This window comes from Paroedura picta, chromosome 11, assembly GCF_049243985.1.
Source record: "Paroedura picta isolate Pp20150507F chromosome 11, Ppicta_v3.0, whole genome shotgun sequence".
In the NCBI taxonomy this organism is placed as follows: Eukaryota; Metazoa; Chordata; class Lepidosauria; order Squamata; family Gekkonidae; genus Paroedura; species Paroedura picta.
Genome location: NC_135379.1, coordinates 5,616,447 through 5,638,813, shown reverse-complemented (window position 1 = coordinate 5,638,813; position 22,367 = coordinate 5,616,447). Strand labels below are relative to the sequence as shown.

At 49.7% G+C, this 22,367-nt stretch overlaps 2 protein-coding genes across 11 annotated transcripts in view; one reads left to right on the top strand and one right to left on the bottom strand.

Moving 5' to 3' along the window:
* Positions 1–7,940, bottom strand: part of ACTR3B (actin related protein 3B) — a 63,879-nt gene extending 55,939 nt beyond the window's left edge. Inside the window, exon 1 of the mRNA XM_077302836.1 lies at positions 7,815–7,940. The gene's annotated coding sequence lies outside the window, so the exon portion shown is untranslated. The remainder of the gene's footprint in view (positions 1–7,814) is intronic.
* The window catches only part of KMT2C (lysine methyltransferase 2C), a 146,806-nt gene continuing 132,314 nt past the window's right edge, over positions 7,876–22,367 (top strand). For 9 of the 10 annotated variants that reach the window (XM_077302806.1, XM_077302813.1, XM_077302807.1 and 6 more), the window contains exon 1: positions 7,876–8,244. In XM_077302806.1, coding sequence (XP_077158921.1) covers positions 8,072–8,244 — 173 coding nt within the window. In that variant the 5' untranslated portion in view covers positions 7,876–8,071. Of the gene's footprint in view, positions 8,245–20,470; positions 20,918–22,367 lie in introns of those variants that run through there. The other variant, XM_077302815.1, reaches the window with a different exon arrangement.

Below are 22,367 nucleotides of genomic sequence, written 5' to 3'. Positions count from 1 at the left end.
TGGTCTGCAGCGGTGGGGCGCGTGTCCTGCCAGCCAGCCCGCCCGGGGGCAAAGTCGGCTTGGCTGGCCGGGAGACGAGCCAGAAGCGCCTTCCTCGCCTTGGGAGGAGGCCCCCTCCCCGCAGCTTGCCTTGGCTCCCCTCCCCTCCCGGAGGCGCTGGGCGGGCGGGGGCCGTGCAGAAGGAGGCCGGCCAGCGGAGCCAGCGAGCGCGCCCCCTCCCCGAGGCTGAGGAGGAGGCGGCGGCAGCGGCGGCTTGGCCTCGCCTGGCGCCCGAGGCAGCGTGCAGCGGCGTTTCCCTAGCGGGCCCAGCGGGGCAGGGCAGGGCAGCCCCTGGGGCGGGTGGGCTTTGACCTACTTTGGCCTCCCCCGGATTGGGCGGGCCGCGCGCCGTCGCGGCTCCCCCCTGCCCGGGACCTCCTGGCCGCCCGCGGAAAGCCTGGCTCGGCGCACAGGGTGGCCCAGAACCCCGAAGCCCTCGGGCAAGGAGGCGGCGGCGGCGCTCCTGGGAAAGCGAGCCCTGGCCCTCGCCTGGCTCGCGGCCGACGAAAGGAGCCCCACGGCAGGAGGCCAACGGCAGGAGGCCGAGGAGAGGCGGAACAGCGGAAGGCCGCCGCTGTCCGCGAGAGAAAAGGCACCCCCATGGCAGGAAAAGCAGCAGGCGGCAGGGAAGAGAAGGGCCCCGACTCCGGGGAGGAAAGTGGGCTGCAAGACCCGAGCGAGCCTTCGGCCGGCCTTTCATGCCCCGGGGCTCCGACAGGTGCGCACCGCGGGACCTCCGGGCCAAAGGTGTGTTCCAGCACTGGGCAAGGTGGATCCATGAAGCTGCATTTAAGACGCCCCTGGACTCTTGTCTGGCCGAGGGGGGTTGTGCTGTTTCTGGGTTGGTTTTTTGCTGCAAGAAGCTAGCAAGGCAGCCCCTCTGGAGAACCCCTCCCCCAATCGCTTTTTTCGGATAGACAGAACTGTCCTCTCTGGTAGCAGGGCCCATTTTGGCCTACAGAAATGTGCGCAGCGTAGGCCTACCTGGAATTCTATGTTTAGGTATTTATACTCCGCTTTTCTCCATCAGTTGCAAACATTGTTTACCCCTCCTCTGTTTTCTCCCCTCAAGCACCGTGACTGGTCCGAGCTCGATCAGTGAACTTGCCTGCCGAAATGGGGATTCAAATCTGGAGCAACCAGGTCCTAGTCCAATACCTTAACTTGTGGAATTCTTTCATTGATTCGGCTTGCTTGCTGTGTTTCCCAAACACGAATATGGCAGGAAGCAGCAACCAGTTACAACGGAAAGCAGGAGGGGGGGCACAAATACAGGCAACACCGTGCTACAATGTCACCGTATAATCTTTATTTACCACACAGCATTCCGATGAGGATGAAAACATCCTTAATCCTTTGGCCTGTAATGGTACAAAGAAGCAATGCAGGATCACAGCCACAGGTTTACAGTAAACTTCACCTAGCATAACCTCATATCTGCCGTGTTGCCACGTGTGTAAAGCGCTGTCAAGTCACTTTACCATAGGCAGGGGTGGCCAAACTGCGGCTCTCCAAGAGGTCCATGGACTACCATTATCATAAGCCCCTGCCAGTATGGTCTGGCAGGGGCTCATGGCAATGGTAGTCTATGGCTATCTGGAGAGTCACAGTTTGGCCATCCTTGCCACAGAGTTTTCAAGGCAGGAGGTACACAGGGTGTAGTGTGGCGTAGTGGTTGGGAGTGGTGGCTTCTAAGCCGGTGAGCTAAAGGGACGGAAATTGTAAGCTGCTTTGGGCTCCTGGGTAAAGCAGCATATAAAACCCAACTCCTCTTTGCAGCAACCTTGGATTCCATTGGTGTTTTACCCTCCGAGTACTAACCAAGGATGGCACTGCTTAATCAACAGCAAATTAGCCTGGGTCTTCCAGGCCAGCTAACATCATATAAATGGATGGGATCTCAAAGCACCGAATTCAGGCTCCGTTGCTGGGCTTGTTGGCGTCCAGTGGGTTTGATGGTCATTTAACGGTCACTCCCGAAGCTGTAGCCTTCCCAGGCCTGCATGCGCATTGTGACGGTTGTGCAATGTTTTCTGGGCAGCTTTTCTTTGGATCCAGATGTTGCACAAGCAAGGAGCACTCACATGATGGTGCTGTTGGGAAATAGTTTGGGTAGGGACGGAGTCTCCTGGAAGCAGCACACACACACACACAGACACCTCACTTCACAGCCTGATCCTAATCATGTTTACTTGCAAGGAATCTCAGAAGCTTAAGCAGGATCTGCCCTAGCTGCATTTTGGCTGGGAGACCGCCAAGGAATTCCTGGTGGCAAAGCACCTCAGAGCATCTCTTGCTTTGAACTGTCGCTAATAAGTCACCTATGATTTGAAGGCCCTTCCCACCACCACTGAGGCCCGTGGATTTGTAAAGGGCTGATTCCCAAGCAAGTATGCTTAGGATTGCAGCCCCATCTGGGGCCCATTTCCTCCTTAGTAAATAGCGCAACGAGTTCAGCGATATTTGAGCTCAAATAAACGGGCAGAGAAGTACAGCCTTGATCTTTAGAGGGCATCCTTTTTTATTGCCACAAGAAGCACGAGCTCTTTTACAAAAACACATTATGAAATTATAATTGTGACACTATAACCCTGTGGTTTCACCTGCTAGTACTCCCTGCTGTTTCCACACAATGAGTGTGGCATTTTGCAATAGTGTGCATGTCAGGATAACTTTTACTTGTCATGCGGTCCTTGTACCCTTCGAAGCCCATTGAAGGGTGAGGGTCTTGTTGAGGATCGCACCATGGGTCAGTTTGCCATTATATGGAGGCCACGTCTACTCCGTATAGGAGACAAACCCACTTAGTAGTAGCAATGAATTATAGCAGTAATTTATAGAATGGAGGTGCATATTGTGTTTACGTAAGAGTAAAACTATGCTGGGTTAAAAATGGACACGTAGAGAAACCATTAGGGTGTCCTGAGCAGGATGGTACAGAAGTGGCATGATACAGAATATGGTTGGGAAGCACAGCTGTGGACATGCCCACCCAGGGCCCCTCCCCTTCCAGGCCCATCACTGGCCACTGTAGGGGGAGGGGCAGGTTGGCATGACCATACGTGGGCATATTCCCCAATAAATATTTGGCAAATTTAAAATATATATATAAAAGATAAATTAACTCCCACCCATTTAGAAACCCAAGGAGATGCAGGGTGGTTCTGCAAAGGCAGGTAATGACAGGCTACCTCCAAACATCTTTTACCTTGAATAGCCCTGTAAGTTGACTGTGACTTGACGGTACTTTCCCCCATGCTGGATCAAACCACTGGCCCATTTAGATGCCATCCTTCCCCAAAGGCTCAGTGGCTTACAGCAGTGTTCCCTAAGCTTTTTCAGGCTGGGGACCGGGGGAGGGGGAGAGGGAGGCCCGGGTACCGAGGGGGAGGAAGACAGAGACCGGCACTCACCAAGCGGTGCTCACCAGCAGGCGCCTGCGCATTTGCATCCACTGGCGAGTGCCACTCTCCCACTCCCCCCACCCCGGTCCCTGGTCCTCCCTCTCCCCTAGGCTTGAGTGATTCTGCCGCCAAAGCGGCCGATTGTTCCTGGCATAGCAAGTGCCATGCTGCGGGGGGGGGGGGGGGGAGGCATGCTCAGTGGCATGCCAGCGCCCATGCCTCCCCCCCGCCCGCTGCAGCCCAGTACCAAGGTCTCCATGGCCCGGTACCGGGTCATGGCCCAGGGGTTGGGGAACACTGGCTTACAGCATATCAACAGCAAAACAGAACCACAGGCTCAAACATGTATTTTCACTAAGCCTTTAAGAGGTTTCTCTTCTCTGTTCTGCAGTGGTCTGTTCTGTTTTACGGTTTTAATAGTGCTTATGTCTAATAGCTTGTTTCTAATGACCGTTTTTTAATACTGTGGGCTTTAATCATAAACTGCCTTGAGCGGGACTCTACAGGGGTGGTGTAAGAAACACTGCAGTTACTCCAAAATCAGTGTTATTTATGTGTGGCTTTTCTGCTGTAGAAACATCTCCAAGGCAATCTAACAATTACTAAAACCGTAAAAGAGTTCCTCATTCATAAAGTGCATACATATCATTAAAACCCAACCAGGTTTAATCAAGTTCAGCATATAATAGAACTGTGGCCAGGCAACCCATCTTTCGCAGATGTTCCAGAATGTTTTAAAAATATATCTGTCTAGCTGCCTCCAGTGAGAGGAGCTCATCAGCTGGGAGCCCCACCGTTTGTGATCCACAACACAAAATGTACTTCTTGGCTTGCTTCAGTGAGATCCTACTTTTATTATCCCCAAAAGGGACCCCAAACCTTTGACATGGTTCTCCTCTCCTCACAACAACCTTGTGAGGTAAGTGGAGCCAAGATCTAGATTTTCAAAAATCTGGGGGTTTGTTTCCTGGTTCTTCACAAAACCAAGCAGAAGTAGTGGCCACCAAGAGGAGGGGAGAATCTGTATGTTATCTATACTACCTTCCTGGTAGCCCAACTCAGGGTGGTATACAGCAATATATATAATATTTAAAACTGAGGCTTGGAAGCCTAAAGGCCCTTTCCTTGAAGTAAGCCTTGTTGAACAACACAGGACTCACTTCTAAGTAGACCTGCCTAGAATTGCTCCATAAAGCATCATGCCCTTTACCCCATGTCACCCAGCAGGCCCCATGTGTCTCAAAGCAGCTTACAATACCCTCTGTGCCTCACAAGCACTCTGTGAGGCAGAGAGCTCTGAGAGAATTGTGACTGACCAAGGGTCTCCCAGCTTCTGGTTAGAGAGTTGGCAAGCTTCTTTATTGGGTCAAGAAGCCTAACAATTGGATTTTATTGGTGGGGGATAAACCTGGGGGTCTCAGGAGGCTAAGCTGGGGATGTGCAGACTCCCTATGGCTTGGGCTGCCTACCTCACAGTGTTTTCCAAAACATTTCTTCTCAATTAACTCTGACCCAAATGCAGGCCAAAGAATCAAGAGACAGGAACGCAGGCGCACACACCAGGGACAGAAAATTAGGTTAGAATGTAAATTATTTATCTGAGATTCTATTTTTTGTGGATGCTTCTGAAAGTATATCCATTATAATAATTGAGCTGTGTCTGCAGTGGTTTTAAAGTGCATACGCACCAAGTCATCTGTGTACCTCTGGCTCACTGAAGAGCTCCAGGGTTAATTCTTTTGATTGCTCATAACTTTTTAGTTGCATGACTTGGCAGTTGTGGCAGCTTGCACATCATGTTGAAACTTAGAGCTATTACTTGAGGGGCAAGTGTGCGTGGAAAAGCTTAAAAGGGCAAGGACTCATATTCTTAAAAAGGAACAAACTCTGTTCTCTTAGGGAGAGAGGAGAGAGAGGGAGGGAGCGCACATGAAATTGCTCAAGGACTGCAAAACCACTAGAAAGTTCTTACTGGAAAGTGAGGCGGATCACTTGTACCTTGGGCTAAAGTGCTTACGCCATTCTCCTTCTCCTTCTCCATTTTATCCCTGCAACAACCCTGTGAGATAGGTTAGGCTGAGCATAGGTGAATGGCCCAGAGTTGCCCAGTGAGCTTCTCTAGCTGGTCTTCCAAATTTAGGCCTACACTCCTGACCAATTGCAAAAATCAATCCCACAGTTGGAGGATGGGTGGGAGTTGGAGGGCCTCCTGTTAGCAGGGAGTCCTGTCTTCTGGTCCTGAGCACCTCTCCCCACATCTGCGCCTTCTCTAACTATATCCTTCCCCCCACATCCTGACACTAGGTGGGACTCTGCCTCAAGTTAGATCCTGGGTCCTCATGAGGCTTAGCCCCCGTGCTGCGCTTCAGAGCGAGGCTGGAACCGCCCCCCCCCCCCCGTCCCAGCACTCAGCGCAAAGCGACCCAGGCGTGGCCGTGGCCCAAGCGCTTCCCCGCCCCCCAGGGCTGCCCTCGGGGAAGAGGCGAGCATCGCGCCGTCCCGGCCGCGGCCTTCCTCGCGTCACGCAGCCCGGACCGCGGTGGGACGGGAGGTAGGCGGGAGCCTCCCGGGGAAGGGGGGGGGAGTTTGCTGCTGCTGCAGCCCGAACTCTTCTTCCGTCGGCGGCTGCGTTGAGCCCCGGCCGGACCCTTCGCGCTCGAGTCAGCGCTTTCCACGGCTGGTTTGCGCGCAAGTTTCGGATCCGTCCTGCGGCAACATCTTTAAGGCCAGTCTGCGGGAGAACACGTGGATCCCAGCCCAGGGGCCCCTCAGAGACCCACAAGACAAGAAAGAAAGAAAGAAAGCCCCAACTCTTCGGATCTGGCTGTTGCAATGGTCGTGTCTCCTCCGGTTTCTTGGTCCGGGTCGCACGCCTGCAGTGCCCGCCTAGTGGGAGAGGCGAGACCCCCTTTCTTTCAACCCCCGGGTCTGCAAGCTTGGCCAAGAGGACTCGCCCGGCGTCGTGTGGATGCCGGAGCAGGGCTTGCACTGCTGGGGGAACGGGGGGGGGGGGGCGCAGGAGGAGGCGTGTCAAGGCGGGTCCGGGAGCGGCGGAGAGAAGCCGCTTCGCCACGACAGCCTCCCCAGAGAGGTAAGAAGAGGCGGCAGCGGCGGCGCCCACGCACCAGTCGCTTGGGATCGCGCGCGCTCGGCTTTACACCACGCGTGCGTATTCACACGTGCATAAACAAGTCCAACACGGGGCCCAGAAAAAGTGCCGCGGATCGGGCAACGGAGAAAACAGCACTCAATCACACGTGCGTCCCCTTCCCGAGGGGTCAAGTACAACTCCCCAAAAAAGAAGTCTGGGAACCGCGCGGCACCTCCTCCTAGCCCAGCTCCTGCCCCTTTCATCCTCGCCTCCTTGCCTGTTTCGAATCGACGCAAACTAAAGTCCATTTAGGCTGGAATAAGTCGCCGGCCCCGCCGCCACACTCCCGTTTACCCCGCAGAGACCGTCCCCTCCCGTCCGGCGTTCCGGGACGCCGCGTTTTCCGGCCAGCCTCCGCCGCCACCGCTGGCAGCCGCCGCCGCCGCAACAGCAGCAGAGCCCGTGAGGTCAGCGGCGGCGGCGGCGCGTCGAATGAGCCGCCTGCGCGCAGGGAGGGCGCGAGGGAGGGCGGGCCGGTGGGCGGGCCCCTTGGGCAGGCGCAGTGTGGGGCCCTGCCTTAAAAGGAGCGGTGGGGGGGGGGAGAGAGGGCGAGCGGGCGTCGCTGTCTGACGCCTCGCGAAGAGGCCGCGGTCATAATGAGAGTTAACCTAAAGGCCGCCGTTGGGTCTCCTCGCCGCCAAAGGCAACCCGGCCCCGCCGCGACGCCGCCCGGGGCGACCCCTGCCCCCTCCGCCTCCCTCACGGGGACGCCAACGGCCAACGCCGCCCCTCCCCCCCCGTCAAAGTTCCTGCCTCGGCCCGCCTGAGGGAAAGCCAGAGTTGGGGGGGGGGAGCCTATCCGCCCGCCCGCCCGCCCGTTCCAATCCCAAGACATAGTAAACAATCCCCCCCCCCCGCCATTGGCGACGCCCGCGGCCGTTGAGCCTCCCCTCCCCTCCCCCACCCCGCCCGGCGCGCTCTCCCTCAGCAGCTGGAGGAGCTGTCAAAACTTCCTCTCCGCCCGCCCAGCCGCCGCCGCCGCCTCCTCCTCTTCCCCGGGGGGCGGGGGAGGGCGCGGGGCCAACGTGCCTCAGCAGCAGCCGGAGCAGGAGCAGGAGCAGGAGCGGGGTCGCCGTAGCCGCCGCGCGCGGCCTGTGAGGAGCGGGCCGGGCTGTGCGGCGTCTCCGCGTCCCTGGGTGCCTGGCAGGGCCTGGTCTGCGCGCTCTGAGGCGGCTCCCCTCTCCTCCCCCCTCCCTCCCTCCCGCCCCCCATGCTGCTACCTGCGCGCTGGTCCGCGGCGGCTGAGGCCAGCAATGCGAGGCGGAGGTAGAGGAGGCGGAGGCGGCGGCGGAGGCGGCGGAGGAGGAGGCGGCCAGCAGGGAGAACGACGACGACGACGACGGCAGCAGCGGCAGCAACCGGAGCAGGAGGAGCGTCGGGCTCAGCGCCGCCTCGTCCCCGCCAGCCCCTCGCCGCCGCCGCCGCCGTCCTCCTCCTGCTCCCGCCCCATGCGCCTCTCCCGCCCCGCCGACTAGTCATGTCAGCCCACCCGCGCCAGCCGCAGCCGCAGCAGCCGAGCCCGAGGCGGGCGGCCGAGCAGCCGGCCCAAGTGCCCGAGCCAGGAGTTCCCCCCGCGGCAGCCGCAGACAAAAGACCTCGGGGCCGGCCTCGCAAAGATGGCGCTTCCCCCTGCCAGAGAGTCAGGAAGAAGTAAGTTGGGAGCGCGCCGGAGGGAGGAGGGGGGGGGGGACGCACGGACCGAGCGACACGGGCAGAGGCGAAGGGAGGGCAGGCGGCAGCAGAGCAGAGGCTGACAGCGCCCGCCGCCGCCTCCGCCTCCTTCCTCCTCGTCGTTGCTGACCCGGGAGGTGCCATGTCAAGAACTGCCATCCCCGGCCTCGGCTGCTGCTTCCCCCACTCCCTCGCCTTCCCTTTTGTTTACACTTTTCCTCCCTGCCCCAGCTCACCCCACCTACTCGCCCTCCTGCATTCCCTCTCCCACTTTCTCCTCTTCCTTCCTAGACACCCCCCACCCTGTGGGTCTGCCGCCACCCATCTCAATTTCCTGCACTTTTTAACCCCCAACCCTGTGACCACCACCACCATCCATCTCAATTTCTGCACTTTTAACTTCTCTCCCCCCCCCCCCCCCCCGTTGGTAATAGCTCTCCCTGGTTTTCCTCTTTCTGCTCCTCACTCTCCCTTTCCTCCTTTGTGGCGGTTCCCTTTGCTCTTTCTGGTGAAGTTTCCCTGTTTCTTCAGGGCAAGCCTTAGTGTGTTTACTCAGAAGTAAGCCTCCCCAAGTTCTATGGAGCTTACTCCCAAGTAGGTGTGTTTGTTTGCTGCTGCCTTTCTTGTTCTGCAGTGGGTTGTTTTTTTTTAGTATTGTTCTGGACACACGACTGCTTTTCTTTATGTGTGTATAGAGGGTCTAGTCTGATTTTTGCCCACACGGTGACTTTTGCAAACAATGTACTGGAAAGCTCCTCCCTGGGAGCTGTCAAAAGCCACAGGCAGGGGTTGGGGGGAGGAGATTGTTTGGCTTTGTCCCTTGTAACTGCCCTCTTTCTCTCTTTGCTGGAATCTTCTAGTTAATGTGAAGAAATTAAATCCATATCCCATGTTTTTAAGTACTAAGTTATTTAATTATGTTTTTGCTGTCTTTGATAGTGAGGGTCTGGTCTGGGTTTTGCCTTGAGATGGAAAGTATCATGTACGCGGCAAATGCACCTCTTTGGTGCAAGGGTTTGGGAATACCTTTATACAAAGCACCTACGTTCTACATAATAGAGATTATAGCTAAAATAACAATATAGAAGGAATATGTGATACTTCTGCATTTGTTCCTGCTTTCAATACACTTGGAAGGAGTAGGTATCTATGGGCAATGGCTGACTTTTGGGATATAACTGATGTTTACACCAAATCAAAACTCACCTATGCTTGCTTGCTTTAAAAGTTAAGGTACTTTAAAAATTCACCCTCAAAGGTTTGTGGGGGAACCTGTATTTGTAAGTGATGGACCACGTACAAGGTGCAGGTAGTTATTTATCCTGTGCTTTCTTAGTATTTGAACTGACTCCCATATCCTATTTTTACAGGAAAATAAATCTTTAAGTTTTTGGATGAGCTTCAGAAATGTCTTAATTGCAAATTGAGAAACAGAACATAAAAACTCTCCTTATTTCTACAGGGTGATTCTTTTCAATGCCCTCTGTCCCCCTAAACTGTAGATCAGTACCTTACAAAGCATTCAGAGTATTCATTTACTGGTGCTATTTACAGTCTTATGCATGTTTGCTGGAAATAAATGCCACTCTGGTCTTGCTTCCAACAAAATGCGCATAGGACTGCAGCCTCAGATTTGCTTGATAGGACAAATCCTGACATAAGAATTACTACTATCGTGGTATGAAAATTAGCCATGTAAATAGTTTTTTAAAAGTAAATTTCAAGTTGAAATATTTATCAGCTGAAAAATGGAAGTTATGATGTGAGCAATTTTCATGTTTGTGTACTGTGCATCCTAAAGACCTAGTAAGCTGCTTTGTGAGGGAGTTCTGTATGTTTGAACTGATGTTAGGGTTGCCAAGAGTGGTGGGTGGAGATCTCCTGGGGTTGCAACTGATCTCAAGGTGACAGAGATCAGTTCACCTGTAGAAAATGGCTGCTTTGGGAGGTAGGCCTTATAGCATTATGCCCCATTGAAGTCTCTCTCCTCCCCAAACCCTGCCATCTTCCCAGTCTCCATTCTCAAACCCCCCAGGCATTTCCCTACTCAGAGCTGGCAACCCTAATTGGTGTTTTACAAAACAAAAATAAGTAGAATATGATTGCTTAACACAAAGATCTCCCTTACCAATTTTTGAAACTGTACCCCTGCAAGTTCTTTCTTTTAACTCTTAACTTTCCTTGTGTTCCTGTGGAAAGGCAGCCCTCACCCCAATTTGGGGAATCTCCCATTGGGAAGATTTCATCAATTTAATTATTATATCCCACCTTTCTTGTTGACGCCTAACTCTATCCACAATATATCACTACACAATTGTTCATATTGATAACACATTAAAATGATATTTTTTCTACTGCTGTTGAGTCTGCAAAGTATCATTCAGTAAAAGTGTTCATAGTAGTGAATTGCTTAGTATACCTGTTCTGTGCTGAGTTTGCTATTAACTTTGGGAATCCAACTGCTTATACTTGGTCCACTTGGCAGACTACTATCCCTCTGTTGTCGGAGCCTGAAAAATGAGAGATCAGCATTGTCATGTTCCTTTGGCTCCATTTCAGTTCAGAGACTATGTTTGGGCATATGTGATAAACCTATTTATCTAGAAATTATAATGTGTCCTGTTGATTCTGAGTGTCTTATAGTGTTCTTTTGTTTATATATAAACCGCTGCTTATCCCTTGCTGTCAAACATTTGTCTGAATATAAACATTGCACTTCCTCAAGGAACAGGGTGACACTTCAGATATGGCTAGTTTCAAGCTGCCAAGTTTTTGTGTCCTTGGTTGTGCGACAGAAGATACTGTACGTCTTTTGTGCTCTTCTTGGTTGACAGACAGAAGATACTATTTATTTGGTTGTTGACTTGGTTTATGTCCCACATTTCGCCCCAGCGGAGACCCAAAGTGGCTCACATTCTCTCCTTCTACATATTATGCTCACACCACCCTCTGAGGTAGGCTGAAAGTGTGTGACTGGCCCAAGGTTACGCAGCATCTCCTATGGCAGAGTGGGAATGTGTATCTGGTCTGACATTCTAACCATAGCACTATGCTGGCTCTCTAAAGACTGCTTATGATGAATTATGTGGCACAGAGGAAAGGAGTTGGTTTCTCATATGTATACTCCACGTGTTTAGCACTGTACTACTCAGATCCAGTACCTTGGACTGTGTCTGTCAGGCAATATAAGGGCTTCCCAGATCCTGGCATTTAGGGAGATAGGCTGTCTTGTGCACCAGCTGTAGCATTTAAATTCCCTCCAAACGTAGCCTTTTGTAAATAGCATGGGAATTTACTAGGATATCAGCATATGCCAGATGCATGCAAGAAATGGCATGAATCTGGGCACAGTGAATTTACAAATCTAGTGTGAAACAATTGACATTATGAAGACATGAATGACGGTTGACTGGCCTGAATTTGACTGCAAGACATACAGCCTTCCCCCACCCTCCCCAGAAAGAGCTGGTGGAAACTGCTCCTAGTTACTTTAACTGCTGTTACCAGTGCAGTGATCCAGGGGTATACCTTGGTTATTAGAAGAAGAGTTGTCTTATATGCCACTTTATGCAAAGGTGTCTCAAACCTTTCCCCACAACACACACCCTGTGAGGGAGATGAAGCTGAGAGAGCCCTGATATTCCTACTCGGTCAGAACAGCTTTAGCAGTGCCGTGGCAAACCCTGGCTGCCTGTGAATCCGGAGATGGTTGGAGGCCGGGCGAGGAAGACGGCGGGCGGCCCTGAGTGTTCGGGCGGGGAGGCAGCGGAGGCGCGGCTGGAAGGTGAAGGTGGTATTGGCAGTGGTGCGGCGCAACCGAGCAAGGCGGAAGGTGGGCGGATCGGGAGGCGCAAAGTGCCTCCCGATTAGTCAGTCCTGCGCCAAGGGACCAAACGCGAGCCGCACTTTGTGCGGCTCACAATTGGTCCCTTCCTCCAGACTGACAATCGGAGGGGCCAATCGGCAGGCGCTTTGCGCCTGCCGATTGGGCCCTCTGATTGTCAGTCCGGAGGAAAGGACCTATGGGCACCCTTCCTCATCACGGACAGGGCCCGCCTTGGGTGGCCTTAGCGAATTATTTAATCTGCTCCGCTAGGAGCGGGTTAAAGATTATTGGCTGGATTCAATTTCAATGGATTTGCCAGGCTTTACTTACCATTGTAGCCAAGCACTATGTAAAAATGCTACAAAATATAAGCTTCACATATTTCTGGGCCTGGCTGTTATCACCTTAGCAATGGCACCTCAATCTAACCCTCTGTTATACTCATAAGTCATTTTGACTCACATCCTTCATGACTGGGATTCAAAAGCTTACATGAGTAACTGGCATTCTTGCAATGGGATTTCTAGAATCTCATTCAGAATTAAAATCTCATTCACCTGAGCCATATGTCACACCTCTCCCCATATGGGGATCTTCTAGGGCAGCCTCCAATGTAAAGAGCTTCTGTTGGCAAAAAGAAAGAATAAAGAGAGAACAAAAAGAATAACAAGCAAAAACAAAAGATAAGCCCAGATCAGATTCAAGGTGCTGTTGTTAACCTTCAAGGCCATCTGTGGCCTGGGTCATGCCTATCTGAAGGACCGCTTGTCTCCTTATGCCCCCCGCAGGGCTCTCTGCTCTGTGAGTGCTAATCTGCTTGTGGTTCTTGGCCCCAGGGAAGCATGCCTAGCTTGACCCAGGCCAGGGCCTTTTTGATCCTGGCCCCAACCTGGTGGAATTAGCTCCTGGAAGAGCTGTGGGCCTTGAAGGAGCTGTCAAAGTTCTGTGGGGCCTGCAAAATGGATCTCTTTCACCGGGTATTTGGTTGAGTCCAGAGTCAGGGGCCCCTCCTCCGGACAATGCTCTAACGTCATGCGAACCCCACTGCTCTAGATAGAGGCCACTACTTTTAACTGCTATACCAAGCTGACTTTGTTAACCACCACACCTTACTATACTAAGCCATCATAACCCAAAGATCTTGCTAATATCTCATCAGCATTTATTTTAAATCAGGAATTTTATTCCTCATATGCATCACTTTATACTAGCACTTAGCCTCATTTGCCATGTTGCCATCCAATTTGGAGAGAGCTTTATGGAGCTGCTCCCCTTCCTAAATACTGTATCATTTGAAGATGTGGCCATTTTGCTGCTCATACTCAATATAATACTACTATGAACTAATAGCACTGGTCCCAGTATTGACCCATGTGGAATGCTGTTCCTTACTATTTTATTAGGCTCCCATACAATTGTATGGTTCGCAAACCTGATTTTTGAGGTGTGTCTAGTGTGAAATAGAGGATATTATAAATATCTTTGGGGTCACATGATTGCCTTCCATTTTGATCCCCTAGTGAAATTAACATAAACATTGCTTCCTTGTGTTAAGAGGTCAGTTATATGAACCTATTCCGAGATGTGATCTGGCTTCTGTGGCTCAGGCTAGCCTAGATGATATCTACTTGTGCACAAGCATTTCATAGTAGACTAAGGCATAGTAGACTAAGGCAATATTATGCTTACTGTATAGTCATATTAGAAAGCATATTCTATCCAAAGAAGTGTCATGGTTTCAAGTTTAAAATGAGAGCAACAGATGGCAATGAGATGGGCGTAGTAAAAAGTAACGAGACAGCTGTGAACAATACAAAGAATTAGTGGACACAGCACGCCAGGTGTCTAAGCATTAGTTCTTTCATTACATCTTAGATTTTTAATGAGAGATTTCGAAGTGTCCACGCGCATGTGTTGTTGTGAAATGTCTCTGTAGATTTCCCTGCCACCTGGGAGCTTCTTTTCTGTGTAAGAAAGTCCTGAGTCCATATTAGGAATATGGATTATACAGTAGAAGCATCAATGGCCCCCCAAAAGATGATGATGGAGGTGGGGATGTCCTGTCCCTAACATTTTATATATGAAAGATACTTTTGATTCTCTTTTCCAAACATGGGATACTCCTGATATCCCATTTCTAGCACATGCTTCGGAGAGAACTGCAGTAGCAAAATACAAACCCGTTATCTTGCTCTGCTTATGAAATTTGGAGTCTGTGAAGTACAGTAGATTCTGCCATGGCACTGCTTTTATAGTCGTTGATGTAATGGGGGGAAAGAACCTTGGGGTCATGATGAATAACTCAATGAAAGTATCACCCAGTGTGCCACAGGAGTGAAAAGAAGCAAACTCAGTCTTGGGGATTATTAGGAAAAGTATTGAAGATGAAACAATCCATATTATGATGCCCTTGTATAGATCTATGGTGTGGCCTCATTTGGAATCCTGTGTGAAGTTCTGGTTACCATATCTCAAAAAGAACATTGCTCAGATGGAAAAAAGTACAGAAGAAGACAACCAGGATGATTAAGGAGTTGGAGCCCCTTTCCTTTGAGGAAAGGCTAAAATATGCAGAGGACAAAGTTTCTTTTTCTCCCAAGAGTATCCAATAAAGCTGATGGGCAGTAGATTCAGAATGGACAAAGGAAATACTTCTTTACTCAACAAGGGGCTAAAATGTGGAATTTGCTAGCAGAGGAGATAGTGATGGCCACAGGAATAGATGGCTTTAAAGGGGGTTGAAATGAGTCATGGAAGATTAGTATATCAGTGACTAGTTGCTACCCAAACATCAGACATCTTCAGTAACATTTCTCAAGCAGCGCAACAAGCTTATTTAAGGAGTAGAGCGATTTCCCCCCACCTCAGTCACATCTACAACCTTGCCTGTACCTGAAGGGCATGTCTGTTTTCTGATTAAGTGGAAATTGTGCTTTCAGAGGCTAGATGTAAACACATCCAGCTAGGTCTGTGCATATGGAAGCTTGTTTCTGAACATGTAGTGCCCTTAGATGGACTGGGTTGTCGGCCTGTTTCAGTGTAAATTAAAACAATGGTTGTTTGAAATTGACTTAACTTGGAATATTGCTTATTTGGAAGTTCTCATTTTTTCTGCTTGGAGATATATATATCTAGGAACCTATACTGATTTAATGGCTTTTATCTTCCTGTAAAACCGAGGTAGGTTTTTTCTAGTGTATAATAGTGAAAAATATTCTTGGCTAAAATGAATATGTTCTCCATGAATACTAACATGGGTAGTGAAAGCATGGAGCATATGAAGCATAGAGTGGAGCTGTGTATAATGGATGACATGGAGATATTGCCAGAATGTTACATCCATTTTGAGCTTGTTGTTTTTCTTTATCTTTGTATTTTGTCTGTGTTATGGCTTTACAAAGCTAAGCATTCCCACTCTTATTCTGTCTGCAAGTTTAGGACATCATGATTTGAGGTAGGTGGTGCTGCACTTGATAGTGAGAGCTAATAAGGAAAAAAAGACAGGCATCCATTATCAAGAAACCGGCCTAATTTAGCTGTTTCTTGGCCTTTCAAAGTTTGGATCAATCTTTTGGGCCTAGTTAAGTTACTGAAAGCTCCTCTCTGGGATGTTTTTGTCGCACTGACTTCAAATTTCCAGAGAGAGATAAGGAATGAGGTGGAGTCAGGCACAGGTGCAAGTGAGATCATGGTCCTGTGAGCTTCAAGGCCAGAGACCTAGAGGGAGTTTCAAACTCACATTCCATCTCATTAGTGCAAGGAACTCTGGGCATGGGAAAGTTGCTTGATTGTGAATATGTCTCAGCTGAAGAGACACCTTGGCCTATTTTGCCTACAGTTACCAAAGTAATTGCTTTCTGAACTCAACTAGCTGGTGACCTACCTTGCAGGGTAGACCTTGATTAACACCTGTTGGGCTGCAGACTTGATTCCAGGTCTCTCAGCTGAGGGTTAGTTCAAAGGTTACTCTGGGCAGTGAGGATTCTCTCCCCAGTTTTGCATGTCTGCTCTTTACCTTTACCCAAAAGCTGACATTATGTCTGTCTTTTGCTTCCCTCTTTCAGAAGCTTAAATCAGCTCAGAGGGGCCATTTACAGTCATGGAGAGGATGTGGTTGGACAGGAGGAAAAGTGAAATCCACTCTCTTTAGTGTTGCAGGCCCAATCTGCATTGGGCTTTACCATACTGGATCCATTTTGCCTCTCAGTTACATAGCTCCCCATCATTATGTGTAGTTTAGCTCTTAAAGTCACAATGTGGCAATTGGATCATATTTCTTTGAAAGGATACATGATTCCCCCCATAATAATGTATGTATACAGTTTCATTTATCATTGGATAATGGTCTTGCTATGTATATGCCCAATAGTCAATTTAGATTCTGCACTGTGCATTTGCCCTCCTCTCCTTCCGCACTGATGCTTTCCAGGGGTTGGACAGCTTTATTGCAAAATTTACAACATGTTTCCACCCTCTGGTACCATCAGAACATTCCAGTGAGAGCCACACGAGCGAGACTTGAAATGTACGTACAACTGGACTTCTGTAACTCGCTCTACGCAGGCCTGCCCTTAGCCTTGACCCGGAAACTACAGCTGGTCCAAAACGCAGCGGCCAGGATCCTCACAGCAACACCGTGGAGGTCCCACATCCGGCCCATTCTCCACCAACTGCAGTGGTTGCCAGTTGAATTCCGGATCAGACTAAAGGTTCTGGTAATTACCTTCAAGGCCATTCACGGTCAGGGCCCAGTGTACCTGAGGGACCGCCTCCCTGCCTATGCCCCTAAAAGAGCTCTGCGCTCCACCGCCACCAACCGGCTAATGGTCCCTGGCCCTAAAGAAGTCCGCCTGGTCTCGACCAGGGCCAGAGCATTCTCTGTACTGGCCCCCACCTGGTGGAATGAGCTCCCGGAGGAGATCAGGGCCCTGACGGAGCTTAAACAGTTCCGCAGGGCCTGCAAAAAGGAGCTCCTCCGCCAGGCATTTGGTTGAGACCAGGCACAACCAACAGCGAATGAAGGGCCCCCGCTCCCCCCCCCTCCCCCCCTCTCCCCCCTTCCTCCCAGAACTCCACCAGAGCGCTCTGGACCTGTTGTGGTATTGCACCGTTCCATCGTTATATTATTTTATTATACTGTTATACTGTTATATTATTCTGTTATATGGTTACAACCACTGTTATTATTTACTGTATATTTTAACGAAGACTGTTTTATGTATCGTTGATTAGTTTTAATGTAAACCGCCCTGAGCCTTCGGGGAGGGCGGTATATAAATCTAAATAAATAAATAAATAAATAAATAAATAAACATACTTATTTAATTTCAATACTGCCCTCCCAGCAAGCTTGTCTGGCTTAAAAGTTTAGGTCTCAGACCCTGATCCAAGTTGTAATCAAACTCACTGTTGAAGGGGCTTTGCCCTGTAGAGATCACGATATTTCTTTCTTGATTCATAACTTTTACATCCCGGCTTTCACCTAAGCAGGGACCCAAAGCATCTTACATAATTCTCCTCTTTTCCGTCTTACCCACACTACAACCTTGTGAGGTTGGGTTAAGCTGAAAGTGTGTGACTGGCTCAAGGTCACCTAGTGAGCTTCCATGTCACAAGCAGGAATTTAAACCTGGATTTTTTAGATCCTAATTCCACACTTTAGCTGCCACAACACACTGGCTCTCTTACAGCCAGAAGACAGGGGGTGGGAGGGAGTTTGGAAAAAACTTCAGGCTTCCACAGCCCCAGGAAATGCTGCTGTAGTCTGCAATGAATGGGTCATACCTATTTTTCCATAACATGCAGCATAATTCCCACTTCTACAAAGGAACTAAACAGGAGTGCTGCTCTTTTTAGCATCCGATAGAGAAAAACGGACTATGTAAGAGTTAAAAGCACGATGCACTTTTGGCTTGAGTGAACTCTCTGAAAAAGCTCAAGATGACTTACTGCTCTAGATACTAAAGTCTCCTACGTAGTCCCATGAATGGGGATGGCATTTGACAGTCTCATGGTTCTCACAGCTTTATACTTTGTAACAGAACGTCTATTTCCTCTGAAGCTTCATTAGATTTTAGATTATACTTTACTACTGTTAATACTGCTTGCTTTATTCAGGCATATTGCTTCTTCTCAGTTTCCCATTCTGTTCGAAATTGGGTACAGTGAATGTTGCACAAGTGCAATGGAGCAATATTTGTTATAGGACCAACTTCACAGATTGTGACACTCTTATTGTGACCTAACACGAAATATACTGGTGTAGGACAACGGAACGGCCCTATTGGCAGGCAAAATGTCTGTGCAAGACACAGAAATGGTCAGGGGGCACAGAACAGGCCCTGACTGCCTAGTGGATGCAAACTGCTGTACTGTACTTGCTTCAGCCCACAGCGCCTCTCCAGCTAAGCTGGTGTGAGACTGCTTCCATGCATTGGCTTCAAAACTGAAGCACTTTTTCCTGGAACTTCCTCATGACATTCTGTAATAATCATTCTGTGTTTTTCCCATCCTCAGCTGTGGGGTTGCCATCTCCGGGTTGTGAACCTCTTGGAGGAAGAGCCTGGTGAGGGAAAGGACCCCAGTAGTGAGGTATAATGGCCTAGTGTCCAAAGCTGCCATTTTCACCTGGGGAATTCAGCTTCGTTATCTAGAGGTTAGTTTAATTCTAGGAGATCTCCAGGTGCCACCTGGAGGCTGGCAACCATACATCAATGTGCTTTTCCTCAAAACTCTTTTCCATGATATTCTGTCCCCAGGGAGATTTGTGTGTCCTGATTTTATCATCCATCTGCAGGTGAAAACTTTTTGGTTGTCATGAAATTTCTTTTGTCACTGGGCATTCCCTCAATTCTTTTTTCATAACCCTTTTTTTTATTGCTCTTTAGATATCTTTTAATTCTGTTTTAAATTATGTGTTAGGGGGTTGGTTTTAATAGTTTTAAAATATGATTTTTATCATGTATGTGTTAAATTGCTAGTCACCTAGGCGGTCCTTGTAAGGACATAAAGTGGGATGCAAATTGTATGAACAAATAATAGTAATGATAAATATTTGCAGAGAACAAGATTGCTAGGAGTACAAAGGTTCCATCAACATTGGCACTATGTTGTTTTTTTCTTGTCCCCTCATGAGCATTCATTCTTCCTGCGTTTTCTCCCAACTGTGCAAATGGAAGGCAATTGGTGATTACTGGCTGTTGCTTTTTCTCAGGTGCTTTGGTGGTGCTGTGATAAGGGAGAATGGGGACTGCAAGGGGCGGAGGGAGCAGTGTGCAGAAAACTGTGGGTGCACCTCTGCCTTTTCAGTGGTATATCCTCACTACTAAGTCGTGCCCGTCACCATAGCCTCTGTACATGTATATGATAAGGATGGTGTGTAAAGAAGCAGGTAGCTTGATCATGCCTACTCACAAGTAAACCTTCCTGATTTAAATTAGTCTTGATCTCAAGTAAGTATGGACTGAGTTCCTGCATTAGCCCTAGAACCAAAGGGGTCCTCTCTCCAAGCCCCGTTTTTATCCGCGGGACACTCATGAAAATTGCAGCCAGAAGTTTAAACTGATGATTTTCACATTTATCTGGGCAGTAGTGCCAGCACAGTTGAATTCTGAATGTGCAGAAAGGGACTGAGGTTGTCATCCCTCAAAACTTTTGGGCTAGACAAAAGATCCCCGGACTTCCAGCCTTGAGCTTGTGGCTTCAGAGTTGGGAGGTTGGCTAGCTTTGAGGGGTCACCGGGTGAGTCTGTGATATTTTTTGGAGGACAAATCGGGGCCAGTGAAATGAGTTATATAACGCCTCCTTTGTTTCTGTTCAGCTGAGTGGGTTGTGTGTGTGTGTGTTTTTTTGGCAGAAGCCAGTTGAGGGACTGAAAGGGGGACAAAAGAGGGAACCGTCGCGGCAAACGGGACGGAACCTCCTCGGCTGGCCGCACTGCCGTAGTTTCTTAACGTGCCTTCTCCTGAAGGAAGGAGGAAGATGCTTCTCCTCGCGTGCAAAGGCGGGCGGGGGGGGGGGGGAGAGGAGGAGGCAAAGTTGTTTAGCCGGAGGCAGAGGAAGGGCGTGAGAAATGGTTCCCCTTCCCGTTCGCGGAGCTACGTGCAGGCAGGGAGAGTGGCGAGGCTCCCGGCTGCTCCGGCTGCGCTAGGGCGGCCCCGACGCCCTCTTCCTCCTGCCCCGGAGCCCTCGGTGAGGCGCGTCCGTCTGCACCAGCCTCCTCCCTCCGCCGGCCGGGAAAGAGTTAAGGAGGCGCTTTGAGTGCGGCAGAGGCTGGCCGCTCCGGATCCCCGTCGAAGCGAATCCAGTCCGCACCTTGGCGGCGCTCGGAGCAGTCGGATCTACTTTCTCCAGCCCCGCTCCCTCCTCCCTTCCCTTCCCTCCTCTTCCTCCTCCTCCGGCGGCGGCGGCTCTGGTCTGCTTGCGGCGGCGGGGGGGAATCCTGGGAGAGCCGAAGTTGCGCGGCGTTTGTGGGGCTCGGGGAGCGCCTCGCAGGGCCGCGCCTGCCACGAGGGCTCCGGCCGCACTCGCCTAAGGGAGCGCCCAGCCGCCTCCGCCTCCGCCGAAGAAGCAGCCCGGGAAGGGCAGCGTTGTCTGGCTCGGGAGAGGCGAGGGAGTAACATGGCTGATCGAGGCGAGCGCTGAGCGGCTCCTCTCGCTTTGCCCGCCGCCGGGCTCGGATTCTGACATGCAGCGAACTTCTTTCTGGGCATAAGCAGCTTTGCTCCTCGAGGCCGGCCCCGTCGTCGCTCCGGGAGGGGGGGGGAGGGGGGCTGGCGAAAGGTCTCGAGGCGGCGGATTATGCGGTGCAGGCGACACTGGACGGCGGTGAGTACCGTGCCGCGAACTTCTTTGTATGGGAGGGCAGGACATGACAGGAGCCCCGCGGCTCGCCCGCCCGCTCGCTCTCCCCCTGGCAGCTGGGGCCGCGGGGCTCAGTCCCCGAAAGTTAGCGGGGGAGCGCGCAGTTGGCACCGGGACTCGGCTCTCCCCTTTGGGGGGCTGGCATGAAATCCTTATTTCGGGGTATGTCGTGAGTTCATTCCCCGCGATCAAGTGAGAAACTGGCAGCGGGTGGCCGGAAGTTGGTGCACAAAAGCCATTTGTTTAAATGTCCGGCAAACCTTTAAAAAATAATGGGGTAGGTGAAATAATTTTGCTGGGTGTTTTTTCTCCACCTTAGTATTTGGATTGTTGGACAGTTCACACTTTGGATGTCTTTTTAAACCTGTCGCTGTTAACTGTGCAGCTGTTTGCCCAGATCCTAATGTTAAAAGCAAACTTGTTGGCATAATGTTATTTTCTCAGAAAAAGGTGTTTTTAAAGTCTTATACATATATGTGTGGAATAAAATAAAATGAAGTGTGTGTGAGTATTGAAGCCATTTTAAAATGATCAGTTTGCTGTAAGAAATAGGCCCTAAGTGAAAGAATGGGTTATGTAACTAGTTTGTTTCAGGGAACTTGATACACCAGTGTAAGGAAGAAGTGCTTCAGAGTATTGTATGGATGGTGTTCCTTCAAATAAGACCTATAGTATTAATTTCTTCATATCTCTAAGATAAGACTCTTGAAAAGGACCCAGTGTTAGATATGCAATTGACATAAGGAATTTATACATTTATTATTTCCTTTCTGGAAATCCGGATGCAGTTCTGTTATTGTTAAATATATATGGGAACTTAAAGGGCATTTTGTTTGTACTGAACTTGGTTGAAGGCTGTTTTGAAAAACCAAGATTGTGCGAAGCTTTGGTGATCATTAAACCTCTTCTATCCTAATACACTACAGAGAATGGTTATGTTAATTGTATGTTGCAATTCTTGAGTGTTTCTGGGACTGTTTTTATGCACAAGAGAACAAGCCCTTGTATGGAAAGAAAACCCATATACTGCTGTTGATTGAAAATCTTTTGGGCTTTCTTTTGGGCAAATACAGGCAGAGGACAAGGTAACAGTTCTGTGGACTGAGTGGTGAAGCTCTATTGAAGCCTCTTATTTACATCTATTTAAAGAGCATGAGATATAGTAGTTTCTCAAGGCAGTACCACTTGTCCACGAACACTATAATATAATATATAATATATAATATATAATATATAATATATAATATATAATATATAATATATAATATATAATATATAATATATAATATATAATATATAATATATAATATATAATATATAATATATAATATATAATATATAATATATAATATATAATATATAATATATAATAGTGTTGAGTGACTAGATCATGTATACCACCATGCTGCAAAGT